The sequence below is a fragment of the Chanodichthys erythropterus genome, chromosome 10 (genome assembly GCF_024489055.1).
Source record: "Chanodichthys erythropterus isolate Z2021 chromosome 10, ASM2448905v1, whole genome shotgun sequence".
In the NCBI taxonomy this organism is placed as follows: Eukaryota; Metazoa; Chordata; class Actinopteri; order Cypriniformes; family Xenocyprididae; genus Chanodichthys; species Chanodichthys erythropterus.
The window spans coordinates 53901363-53915754 of NC_090230.1; the positions used below are offsets into that span (position 1 = coordinate 53901363).

Here is a 14392-nt window from a genome sequence, read left to right on the forward strand (position 1 = left end):
ATCTGTAAACTTTCAGAAGGTAGGCTGTGCTCTGACTGCCTATGAGGAGAGCAGGAGCAAAACCTGCCAGCCCCTCAATTTTCTCCACTTCCTGTACTCAAGCAACTGCATCCCAAAAGAGGGAAAAAGTAGGAAATATCCTGCAAACGGTTTTAAATAAGGCTTCCCGACGAACCGCTCGCGCTCGGCGCGTCTGCTACCCGTTTACTGACCTATCACGAATGTGGAGACTTATTTTACACGGTTTTTAAAGAGATTATTGATCGTTATTGTCGTTATTGATTGACTGTACAAGAAGAAACGGCGATTAGGGTTCATATTAGACCGAATTTTACCGGATAGGGCGCATGGGATAAGGAATATTTAACAAACAAACAAACAAAAAAACGCTTGAAGCAATTTATATCTAAAGAGAAGGTTAAGCCGTCAAATGTATTGGAAAAATGAGGTTTTGGCCCCTCTATCAGAGGGAAATCAGTTTCTATCCGAAGGAATTCCCTCAAAACAGGTAAGACATTTATTGCATCTCATTCACGATAATGCAGTTATGTTGTTTTTCCATGTAACTGCACGGAAAGATAAGGATGGTTTCACTGGAGAAGTAGCCTAGCAGCTATTAAAAAAGTCCTGTGTATCATCTCCTGCAGCCTGCAACATCTTCACCTTAAAGTGATGTCATGAGAATCAGGATCTATTCTGAATAGTGTGATTTGCGGTCCATCCTCTTCACATGCCAAGTCTGCTGAGGAAAAATTAGATTTTAATTACTGCCATTAAAAATCAAATTTGCAATTCTTTGGGTGGCCCGTTGCTTTCTCTGATTGGCAGTTGAAATTGACACTCTGGGGTCCTCTTATCGCGAGCATTTCAAGCTATTTGTAATTGCAGGTAGTTTATTTTTTTTCAGCTCCCTGGATTGCGTGGAAATACGATTATGGGAAGAGGCACGGGTTAAGTGTGGGGAAAAAAAATCAATCCAAATTGAAATCGCTTCATTAAAACAGGGGCTTTTGTCGCGAGGCTCTCAATGCACAGTTAAAAGCGTTTTTATTGTTTTGGACGCATATATAGTGCAGGGAACATGCCTGATATGGAGCACTGTGGCTTGACTGTGTTGTAGGTGATCTCTCCAGACTCGCACAGCACACCGGGAGCATCGCGCTGCGTGGACGGACAACACGGACACGCGATGGTGAGCGCGCGGGGCGATAATGCTCCTTTATTGCGTCTCTGCTTATAGATCGGTGCGTTGAGCTTTCGCAGAAAAGGCCTACAGATAAAATACAAAACTCTGTACTGATAGAATGCATTTTTTTATATTCTTGTATTATTTTAGTTTAGTAAATAACTTTTGCGCTTATTAAATGTCAATAAATTCCCTCGTAGACTGCAAATATTCATAATTATTAGGCTATTTAAGTTTACTCGACCATTTCAGACTTTACTCAATTAGTTTGAACAGTTTCTTTCTAACTAGCCTAAATGTTCGAAAAAAGGCCAGCAAATCACTGGAGCCTGTGACTTAATTTTTTACCTTTTCAGTTTTAGTGGGTTGAATTATTTTTTCACAGAATATTCCTGTCAACAAAATAACATTATGCATCATATTTATTGCGTTATTTTCAATGCCGCACTTGCAGTCACAGTCTGACGGAGAATCTCACAGATCTAATATGGAGAAAGACGACACGCGCTCTTCGCCCAGTCCGCCTTCAACTCCGTCCATCTGCTCGCCCACGTCCACCGCCTCCTCCGTGCCGTCCACCGGGAAGAACGTGTGCGCGAGCTGCGGTCTCGAGATCCTGGACAGATATCTGCTCAAGGTACGAGGGCGTGTGTGTGCGTTTGTGTGTGTCGTGTCTCATGTGAAGAGTGAACTGACTGTGATATAATATTATGTTTTGATTTGAGCCTCTGGCAGACTTTTGTAAAACTTTTGCAAACAACATTATGCAGGTTGGAGTGATTTAGTCGGCTGAAGAAGTGTTGCCTTCGTTAGGTTATATTCATTTTTTAATGATTGTCTGTATTTTTAACCCTCATGTTTGGGAACTGATACGTTTCTGCCTATTGAATAGATAGAATATAGCATGCAATGATTGACTAAACACTTTAACATTTGTGATTTTTTCGTAATCTTATGAAAACTGATACTAAACAGAATTTTGATCAAACGCCTTAATAAAAATGTTAGGTTATATATGAGGATACTTGTGTTTGGTTATATAAATAGATAAATATCCTACAAAGAGACTCGTAATTTATTTATTTTTAATGTTAGGCCTGTGACAATGTGTTTTTTGCTGGGATCAAATTGATCACAAGCAGAAACGTAAACTATATGTTTCTGAACAATGCACGTCTACTTTGATATAACAGATTGGTTAAAGTTTCTGTAATATCTGCCAGTGTTTTGCTTAGGTCAGAGGAGCATGTTAAAATAATGTGAAGGGGAAAAGAGGTTAATTTGAAATTATTATTATTATTATTGCACATACATCATAGCCTATATAAATAGTAGGCAGACTAGTCAGTTTCAGCAGAATGTGATGGTTAAAAATACTGCGAATATTTTTTAATCTACAGGCTATCTATATAATCTATAAAGTTCGATTGCTATTTTTTTTTTTTTTTTTACGAATAATAGTTGGCTGCAAACATTTAGGCCTAAAGCCTTTTTTTAAGTGAAGATGTTGACAGTATCGTTGTCCTCCCCGCTCGCGTGCATGTGCTCTCGGGCTGCTTGTTTTTCAGGAAGTGCGTGTGTTGCGCGCGAGGATCTTTAGAGCGCGATCTATCTGCTTGTGTTTTGCTTTTTTGCGGAAACTAATAAAACAGTCCGTGTGAGTTTATTACAGTTTGGACTCAGGATGAACGATCTCAGACCTCTTTTTTTGTAAGTTTTCGCTCAACTCTTAAGGTGTAAGAGTCTGAAAATGTGTCACAAGTAAAACCTTCAAACGCCAGCCTTACACTTCTTCTTTTTCCGTCAGAATATTTAAATAAACATTTCCGTCTAAGATGCATCTCACGTGTGTCCTAAATGTTCCAAAGACAACATTAAAAATCACACATTTTAGTTTCAAATATCAATAATCAGGTTTAAAATATTAATATACATTTCTGGACAAAATATGACGCAGGTTTCATTAACATTATTAAATTATTATTATTATATATTTACTCGTGCAATTCAACAAAATATGCTACTTAACATGCGTTCATATACATCTATATTAAACAATTTTGTATGCAACGCAATTCTAAGGAAATTACAGAAACAGTTTAAATTACAACTTTAATTATAAACAAAACATTTTATTGAATATTTTGTGTGATTTTGGGATTGTTCAAATAAGTCACGTGTTAGTTTCGACCTAATAATTTTGATGCACGTTGACATTCATTTTAAAATACGATTTTTACGAAATGCAAAAAAATAAAATAAAAATAATTAATACAAAAAATAAAAAAAAAATAGGCTACAAGTACCACTGTGCATAAATGTAGCATTTTAAAAGCAATATAATATTTTCATTAAATTAAATTATTATTATAATTATTGTTGTTGTATTTTCATTTTCGCCCTTCTGTTTGTTACAGGTTAATAATCTGATCTGGCACGTGAGGTGTCTGGAATGTTCCGTTTGCAGGACTTCACTACGTCAACACAGCAGCTGCTACATTAAAAATAAGGAAATCTTCTGTAAAATGGATTATTTCAGGTAGGGTAAGTTTTTCACTTTCTGTCCTCAAAAATATCAGGTGTGCGCATAAACGAGCCTACCGCGTAACTATATTTTATGGTTGAAAATGTGTTGCGTGAGTGTAGCGTGTTATGGTTTAATGCTAAAAATAAGATGTCCTTACGCTAATAAAAAAAGTATCGATCTAATTCTTACCACAACAGAAGGCTGCATATATTTACACAAGACGCGGTTTATAATTGAGTTGAATTGTGTAGTGACGAAGTGAGTGTTAAAGACTTCATTTACGTTAACAATTTAAAATCATAACATCATAATTATTCACGACAATCGACTTATTTGAAGTATTTCGTTTGTATAGCAAATTTATTCATCAGTAAGAGATTCCACAGGCTACTTGTCTTCCGTTTAATAAAATAATTTAATCTGTGGTCAAAATAACGTTGTGGCTTATTGTAAGTAAATATTTTACAGCTGAAAATAATTCAGTTGATGTTTCTGATTCAATATAAAATAATATTTTTGACCAGTTAATTTAGATGCTATCACATGAAGCACATTTTGTGCGATTATGAAAAAAAAAAAGGTCAACAAAAGGAGATGATGCCAATAGTAATATAATGAGAGGTCTAAATAGTACTTGATTACTTGATTATTAGTTGAGTTAAATTTGCCACTATTCCCTTGAATGCAGTTGAATAGTGTCAGAAATCAAACACAAGTTAAAGAATTCAAGATCTCAAAAGTATCAAGCTCTGGTTGAGATCCAGTAATATGCTCATGGGAAGGCATGGAGTGAGGGAAATCCGACAGGGAAGCTGTGAAATAGCATTGAGGGTACAAGGGCTGCGATATGGCATGATTGCAGAGCACTCAGCAAGGCCTGTGAATGGCAGTATGATATTGGCCAGCCTTCCCTGCTTATTGCCCGTCAATGTGAATGACTGGCCCCTTTAAAGTCAATGCTGCAGGAGAGGGTTTGTTTTCTACGTTAAGGCCAATAATCTGAAGAGATGCTCCACAAGATGGTGAATCAATGTCTTGATCTTCACTGAGCAACAACGGTTCAGTTGAGTCTCGGGCGTCAGGATCTCACAGTGGTTGGTGGAGCTGTTTATACATGAGAGATTTCAAGAGGAAACTTTGCCACAGAGGATGTATGAATGCAAGAGAGCCTGCCACAAAAGGGGATTATTGTATGTTGTAGATCTTATTCAGGATGAAACCATATTCTGAAGATGGCGAGTTGTGGTTTAGTACAATAGAAATCTGAAATGAGAGGAATGCTTTGAGAAAAACTCACTGACGACTGTTAAATGAAATAGACGAGGGTTTTGCAAAGGCTTCCAAGTGATTTAAATGTGTATTTATTTTTTTTAGCATTAAATATTATAAATATGCCAAAGATATTCACATTTCTTCTAATTGACCTTGAAACTTGAAGTGTGATTTTCATGTGATTTGTAGCTTGTAATATTTATTTAATATTTAATATCTATGTACATTGCCTTCAAACAGTATTTTATTTAGATTTCATATTGTTCTAATTTTTTTTTTTGTTGTTGTCAAAACAGCAACCATATTGGTTTATGTTGGTCTCTGCATAACAAAATACAGCCTCAGCTTTTTCCCCCCCCTAATTATGCAAGTTAATCAGGATGGTGTATACATTTTTCTGACATGGAATCACACTGCAGGAACCCGGCAGCAGAATAGTGGCTGACTCTGCAATGTATTCACGTTTGCCTAGTAAAAGAGACAGTAATAGCTCCAAGCTTGTGGAGTCGAGATCAGTGATCTGAAGTAGACTGAATGTATGTTTTTCTCCGTTGGCACTGAAACATCCCTCTTAGCAAGTCCTCTGCAAACAGAAGTGTTTTTGGTATGCCTATGAGCCATTTTAACCCTTTTTTAGTCTGTTTGAGCCTTTGAACCCAATTATATCTTTCATATAAAGAAGTCAAGATCATAACCCCTTGCTTGAAACTGTGCATTTAGCTCCAAGAAATGTATCTGTAAAGGGTCTTATCCTGCAGTATGTTTTTTTTTAAGATTATGTCATGCAGTCAAATTATTGTATGAATCAATAATATGAATCGTTTGTGTACCTTTAGCACAGGTTCATAAATGCAATGCCATGTTTGTTCTTTGGCAGCTGGATTGTTTCGCTGGTGCTGCACAACACCATTAGAGGACAGCCATCATATGCTTGAAGGGAAAAGGATCTCCATTGATTTCTTTCAAGAAAGGAAACCAAAACACAAGGAGATATGTTTCATTTGTGTTAGTCTCTCATCTGGGCCAGATTGACAGCTGCTCTAATAGAGTGTAATTACAGGAAATCAAAGTGGGTTTGCTCTGTGTGCCGTGGGGTGGGGGTATATTTGGCGGTAAGGGTCAGAGCGGAGACTGTACCTACACTAAAGGGAAACAGCCACAAAGGCACGAGCATCAGGCCACACAGGAAGTCAGAGGAGGCTGTTAATCAGAGGAACCAAGGGATAAGGACAGGGTGATGGAGTAAGGCGGTAACCCGAGTGGGTTTGTGCGGAGCGGAGATCGCTAGATTTGGAGGAGATGACGTACTGTAATGGCCATATGCGTGTGCAAGACTCCTTGTGTTTAAATGCAAACAGAAGTAAACAAAGCTTGTGTAACTTGGTGGAAATTATATGAGTGACTGAAATTACTTATTTCATTTTTTTTTCTAGTTAAGAGAGATAATATATCAAAATAAAGGCTCCCACATATTTGAGAATAAAAAAAATCAAGAGAAAGATATTTTCTGGCCAGAAAGTTTGCTAAATCATTAGCTGTGAATGGGTGCTAAGGTGTTGCTAGGTTGTAAGAGTTAGCAACCAAACATCCAATGCTGTGAAAAGCTGTGTGAAAAGTTTGTTCTCTGTGTGAGTAGTATGAATGAAGTTTGCAGATATCTACCATGTTGTCATAGTCATGTGACTTACGACGTCAGTTGTAGCCTCATGGGATAGGAAAAGTGTCCATCGTGCACACTTCAGAATCTCGCCGAAAGTAGTAGTTGATCCGGCTACATTTCACTTACTGTTTTTCGAATACTATGAATTTGGAAATACTACTCTTTTTTTTTTTTTTTGTTTAATATGGAAGTAGGCACATTCAGATGCAGTGCAAGTCTATATCCTAGTCTCTAGACATGGTTGAGTCCCTCCTTTGACTTAAGACTACTATTTTTCTCATACAATTAATCACCATTAAGGAATGGAGCACACCTCAACAAGTCGCAAGATTTGCGGTATCATTTATGGCCGTAGCACAAACTGTGGGATGGGATGAGTTACACCAAATTTAAATCTCATGGGTTAGGGTTTAAAAAAACCCACCATGAGCAACAGTAATAGCGATGCTTGCCGTAGCAAACATCACTAATAAGTCTCAGCAGTCTCTGAGAGGGAGATTATAATACTCCAAGACTATATCAAATTTAATCAACTGAATTTGTACTTCCACAAGCTTCTCTTTTCCAGCCAAAGGTGAATTTCTTCAGAACTGAGGGAAACGCTTTGCGGCTGTAGGAATTTTCCCTGGCGAGTTATGATATGCAGGACAGAAATAAATCCAGTATAAGCACAACAACGCACAATCAGACGTGCGGCAGATCTGAACAAAAACAAAACCCCCTTAAGATCTTTATGGCTTTTCTGAAAGGCTTTGCGGTAAATGAACTGCCATGACGGATTACGGCTCCGTTCCACAATGTTTCTCCTCTAAACACACGTCTGAAATGCATCATTACTCAAACGTTGTATTCTTTGTCTGGAATGATGCTGTCAGAATATAGTGTGCAGTGTACACAGAAAGCCCTTTGCATGCTTTTTGCAGGCATTAATACGTGAGGCGTGTTTTATGTATTGATACTTTGCACATAAGTGGACTGTAAATATTTTTTGATTCGGGTTTGTTTTTGCTTCTTGGCTCATCCTGCTCAAGTGCTGATTGGCAGAAACAAATTATTATACATGCACACAAGTTTCCTGGTTTGTTGAGCCCAGTGGGGCTCCCTGGTGGGCTATGATGTCATTTCCAGTGGATGAACCCCCCGAGGGCCCCGCTGCAGGGCTTCGGGGCCGGTGTCATCATTCTTCAGTAGCGTATACGAGGGAAACATGGCTATCTTGATATCCCGTGTTTCTTCGCAGTCAGAGGAGGTTGTGTATGACACTTTGTTTACACAAGAGCTCCCAATGACAGAGGTGTGGTGGTGGAGGGGGGCTCAAATTCAGGCCAAGAAAGGGCCGCGACTGGCCATCTGCAGAGCATTAGTCTCTCCTAGTCCTCTCAACACCGGAACCCTCTCTTTGGTCACCCAAATGTGATGTCTGGGTCAAAAACACACGGCATGGTCAGCCCCGTCCAGTCAAAATATCACTTCATTATATAGCAGGCTCAGTGTACTTGCTGTTGGTTTGTATCGCCGCAGGGTTGTTTATCAAGTCCTGTTGATCACAGAATAACAGAAGAGGTGCTGTAAGCAACACGGCTGCTGAAAATGGCAGTGCTAAATTAAATATGGAATGTGTAGTTGTTTATAAATCACAGTTGGCTGAGAATGTGATGATTAACATGTAACGTCAGCAGTTACATCAATAACATCTTAACTCCATTTCTGCAGGAAAATCAACACATAACTTTGCAGTGTATTATATAATTAGAAATAATTATACAGATGCGAGAAAGAAAAGACTAATTACTATGTGGTATGCAAATAAATGCAAAAAAAAAAAAGGAGAACCAATCGAAACCAAATTTCAATGACATGTCGGTTTGAGGCAGTTATTCTGGCAATGCCAGTCAATGGTAGAATGAATGAATGAATGAATAAATAAATAAATAATCTTACATTTATTAAAAAATCTAGTTAATAATAAAAATAAAAAAAAACAGAAAAAAAACAAGTTTGAATTGTGTACATTTAAGCAGTTTGACAATATATTGCAGAAAAAGCCTGATAATTACTGTAAAATCAACTGATATATATATATATATATATATATATATATATATATATATATATAAAACTAAAACATTATAATATATATATATATATATATATATATATATATATATATATATATATATATATATATATATATATAAAACTAAAACATTATAATATATATATATATATATATATATATATATATATATATATATAAAACTAAAACATTATAATATATATATATATATATATATATATATATATGAAGACTTCAGATGCAAAAGCCTCTAAGTGCCATCTGACATTTTCTTCTAAAATGAGCATTTTTATCAAGCTTGTATGTTTACGTTCAGCAATTTCTCATTAATGGCAATGAAAATGACCTATTAATTGCCATTAAAGTGAAATTACTGAACCTAAACATCAGTGTTATAAGTGTAATATTTGGATATGTCAATACATTATAATTGAAGTCCTTCACACAAAAGAAAAAGTGGAGGTGGTTTAAAAATAGATGTCTTACATGCATTACACACTTTGTTGGATAAAATCAAGAGTTTATGGATCCTATCAGAACAGTTTATCAGCAGACATTTCCTGTCGACCTGCAGCTCAGAGTATTACTAGTGGTTTGTTTGCGCTGAGAGTTTTACAGCCGTGTCTGACACGTTTAGTGGTTATCTTTTGGACACGGTTCAGCCTATCTGTATTCTGTCTTCTGCTGGCGAGATCTTTCTGTGGAGAGAAAAAAAATACCCGCTTAACTGTTAAACTGAAGTACATGTTATACCATTACACTATGAATTCCAAACACGCAGCATAATTTAGACAGTAATAATAAGCACATGTATAAATGTTTTGTTTTTTTCGGAATGAGTGTTGATGCCCAAGCTCTTCTCTGTCTCACAGTAGGTTTGGTACAAAGTGTGCCCGCTGTGGCCGGCAGATCTACGCCAGCGACTGGGTACGGCGAGCCAGGGGCAATGCCTACCATCTGGCCTGCTTTGCCTGCTTCTCCTGCAAACGTCAGCTGTCCACAGGCGAGGAGTTTGGGCTGGTGGAGGAGAAAGTTCTTTGTCGGATTCATTACGACACGATGGTGGATAACCTGAAACGGGCTGCTGAGAGTGGTGCGTGTGTTTTGGAGGCATTACACTTTAAGTATCGATGATCTGTAAAGATTTCCTAACCACTTTTTACCGGGTTTTCATGCAGGAAGCGGACTCACTCTGGAGGGGGCGGTGCCGTCAGAACAGGATAGTCAACCAAAACCGGCCAAAAGAGCACGAACGTCCTTCACTGCGGAACAACTGCAGGTAAGATTATCAAACACACAATGGCATGTAAATATCTGGAATGAGGGCGCAAAGTGCCTTTTTTGGTTTTGCTTTTGTCCAATATGAATTCATTTTTCAGTTCCATTCGATGTTTACAAAGCTTTCAAGATAAACGCACATGGAGCAGCATTTTACCTTTCACATGGCACTATCAGCAAGCAACCAATACTATGATATTAACACTAGAACTACCAAGGCAGTCATTTTGACCGTTTTAAAGATTTGCAATGTAATAACTTTGTTGAAATAAAACCCATATAACTACAGTTCCATGACTTTTCTTAAATTAATGTAAATTTTATTTTAACATTGTTATTTTATTAAAATTTCAAAACACAAAAGAGTTCTGAGTATTTCTACCTTGAATGGCCATAGCGGTCAATTTGACCGCACATATTGCAGGCGTTGTATCTCCTCAACGCTTTTTTCCGCCGTTAAAGATGTGCTTAGCTGTTGCCTAGCAACCTTTCTCTGGCAGTTTTGTATGCTTTTGATAAGCTAAAACTTAGCTTTACCGTCAAAATGGCAACAAGAAAGAAAATGACTGTCACTGAGGTTTTATCCTTGCTTGAGAACATTGATGATGCAGAGTCTGATGGAGGAGCAGAGAGCGATGTCTCTTGACAGTTCGTCTGACACTGATTCTGAGGTTCTGAGTCCTAATATAACAGAACTATTTATTCATTCTAGATTTCATTAGAGGCTGCATAAAATTGTTTCCGATTCGTGTGGTCCAAACATTTCCGATAATGCTAAAGCATTGTAAACTCCAAAAGTCAAAATGTATTGAATAAAGACAGATGTAATCATTTCCAAAATTCACAATATGTTTTTATCTAACGAAATATTCTGCTTCATTTTATATTTGTTGACATTTTGACTTTCAAAAACAACATTTTAACTGCGGTGAAAAACTTTGATCTCCAGCTTGCCGGATGCAAATTGCAGAAAGCAAATTGCGGCATGCACTTTTGTGGGAGGTCTAGTAGCTCTTACACAATAATATCACGAACATATTATATTATGTATGCTTAAATTACCCCACATTTTTCATTAAACATGACCATAGAAGCTTTGAAGTAAATATAACATGAAAAAAATGACATTCACTGCTGTCTGGTATGAACAGTCAAAATGACCGCTATTGGCAGTTCTAGTAGTTATGGAATTCCGGTAGTGCTAGTGTTAATGTAAATACTCATTACAGAAAGTTTGGAATGGAAAAATGATGATTTTTAAAATATTTTTGAAAGAAGTCTGTTATGCTCACCAAAGCTGCATTCATTTGATCAAAAATACAGTAAAAAACTAAATAAAAAACAGTATTACTGTGGAAATATTATATAATTTTTTTATGAAGTTTTCTATTATAATATATTTTAAAATGTAATTTATTTCTGTGTTCAAAGCTGAATTTTCAGCATCATTACTCCAGTCTTCAGTGTCACATGATCCTTCAGAAATCATTCTAACATGCTGATTTGATGATCAAGGAAACCTTTCTGTTTATTATTATCAATATTGAAGTTATGTTGCTTCATTTTTCTTAAAGAAAGCTTAATACACTACCATTTAAAAGTTTGTGCTAGGTTTTTTTCCCCCTGGGGAAAAAAAAAAGTATCACGGTTTTCAACATTGGTAATTCTTGAGCAGCAAATCAGCATATTAGAATGATTTCTGAAGGATCATGTGACACTGAAGACTGGAGTAATGATGCTGAAAATTCAGCTTTGATCATAGGAATAAATAACATTTTATACATAAAATATATTGCAATAGAAAACCGTTATTTTAAATTGTAATAACATCAATATTACTGTTTTTACAGATTTTTTTAGTCTACTAGATGTATGTGTATGTGTGTGTGTGTATATATGTATAGTATGTACAGTATATAGTATGGATTATTTGTATTAATTGTAATTATTTAATTTTTTTTGTATTTTATAATGTTAATATGACACTTGTTTCATGCACAGGTAATGCAGGCGCAGTTTGCACAGGACAACAACCCTGACGCTCAGACCCTGCAGAAGTTGGCGGACATGACAGGATTGAGTAGACGAGTCATACAGGTGATCAAACTCTCATATTGCCCCACTTAATGCTTAATCCATTTAAATTCAGTAAATAGAGATAGCTTGTCTTAACAATTGGTTGTATTTTCATAGGTTTGGTTTCAAAACTGCAGAGCGAGACATAAAAAGCACACTCCACAGCACAGCGGCCCACCTCAAGCTCACCCGCAGGCCCGCATGCCCCCCTCGCTGCCCGACGAGCTGCATTACTCCCCTTTCGGCAGTCCTGAGAGAGCGCGCATGGTGGCCCTGCATGGGTACATCGAAAGTAAGGGTTTCCTCGAGTACTACTGTTATTAAAGCATAAGAGAGAGAAAAAATTTACTGTATATATATACATATATATATATATATATATATATATATATATTTATAAATATATATATATATATATATATATATATATATATATATATATATATATATATATATATACCAAGTCTGGATTCATTTGATCAATTTAATTTCGATCTATTTAAACATTTTAAACTATAATTTATTCCTGTGTTCAAAGCTGAATTTTCAGCATCATTACTCCAGTCTTCAGTGTCACATGATCCTTCAGAAATCATTCTAATATGCTGATTTGCTACTCACTTATTGTCAATTCTTATTGGTGCTCAATTATTAATAATGCCTTTTATTATTATTATCAGTTTTGAAAACTTAATATTGTGTACTGTATGTTTTCATGATTCTTTGATGAATAAAAAGTTTAAATGAACAACATTTATTTGACAGAAATATGTTGTAACATCATAAATGTATTTACTGTCACTTTTGATCAATTTAATGCATATTTGCTGAAAAGTATTAATAGTTTAAGAATCTTAACTCAAACTTTCGAATGATAATGTATCACAGTTTCAATAAAATTATGCAGCTCAATTGAGTTTAACATTGATATTAATAAAATAAAATGTTCTTGAACATCAAATCAGCATATTAGAATGATTTCTGAAGGATCATGCGACACTAAAGACTGGAGTAATGATGCTGAAAATTCAGCTTTACATCAGAGGAATAAATCACATTTTAAAATATATTACAAAAGAAAACAGTTATTTTAAATTGTAATAATATTTCAAAACATAACTGTTTTTACTGTATCAAATAAATGCAACCTAGATGAGCATAGACTTCTTTCAAAAACATTAAAAAATCTTATTCCAAACTTTTGAATGGTATTGAATGGTAACTAAATTGGTGGCTTTTTAAACTATTGTGTTCTCAGACATGAAGATATTTAGAGATCACTATAGATAGAGATTAATATTAGTATCTGTTTATATTGTTTTGGTTTGGCAGGTCATCCGTTCTCGGTGCTCACTACACAGAGCCTCCCTCATCAGGCCATGGCGTTGCCGCAGCTCCCTCTCAGCCGCTAACGCCCCCACCTCGCACTGACCCCTGACCCCTTCGCCCTGACCTCCTGCTCCAAACTTCCAATCACTCCTGCCCCGACCCCACAGGTCGGATCTGGCTGAAGGAGAAGGTCACGGTCCCACTTGCTCTTGACCTCTGAACTCACAAGGAGAGAGACTGTTTCCTCACTGGTTCCGCTGGACAGGATTTTACTCACCTGCATCTAGTCACACATGGTTAAGGGAAGCCGCATCTGTGACCTGTGAATTAAGGACTTGCGTCACCAAGACCAGGATCTAGGCTTCTGGACATAAAAAAAAAAAAAAAAAAAAAGACTCGAGCACACACTGTAACAGACTAGCGCTCTTGGTTTGGCCCTTCTCCTGATAATTCTCGTCTGACTCTTGTTCAGCGTTTGGAGACTCTGAATGCAAACAAAAGGAATGTAAAGTTACCAGCATCAGTGTTAAACATTTAGGTTGAAAAAGGGAAAAGCACAAGAGATGTGGATGGGAAATAAGTGGCATAGGACCAGGTGGTAAGACATATTTTATCTCTTTTTCCTCACCGAAACATGCCATGATTGAACATGGAAGTTGTACTAAGCCAGTGAAATGAATTTATGCTTCTTAAAAGAACTTAAGTTTACTTTGCTTGCTGTCTTGTTCTTACACCCATATGCAAAGCATCCGTGTTTTCTGGGACCTAAAAAGCCAGCAAGGCTGATTTTTCCGCAGATTTCATTTTATAAATAATAATATTGATCTTAAATCTTAAGTCCATAATTTAATTGTATAAATAACTGCTAATTATAATTGCCGACATCTTGTTTTTAAAACAGATAGTTTGTTAGAAACTGATTGTTAGACTGTTTCATTTTAGATCCAAGTGGCACGTTAAATAATAATTTCTATAGTCTGTTTAATT

At 36.4% G+C, this 14392-nt stretch overlaps 1 protein-coding gene across 1 annotated transcript; it reads left to right on the forward strand.

Annotated features, from left to right (window-relative positions):
- The first annotated feature begins 430 nt into the window (after positions 1-430).
- lhx6a (LIM homeobox 6a) lies at positions 431-13547 on the forward strand. Its single transcript, XM_067395662.1, has 9 exons — positions 431-508; positions 1121-1192; positions 1641-1823; positions 3604-3725; positions 9595-9815; positions 9901-10001; positions 12002-12097; positions 12194-12368; positions 13409-13547. Exons 1-9 carry the CDS (start codon positions 431-433, stop codon positions 13486-13488), a joined length of 1128 nt encoding a protein of 375 aa, XP_067251763.1. The 3' UTR covers positions 13489-13547.
- Positions 13548-14392: the final 845 nt, after the last annotated feature.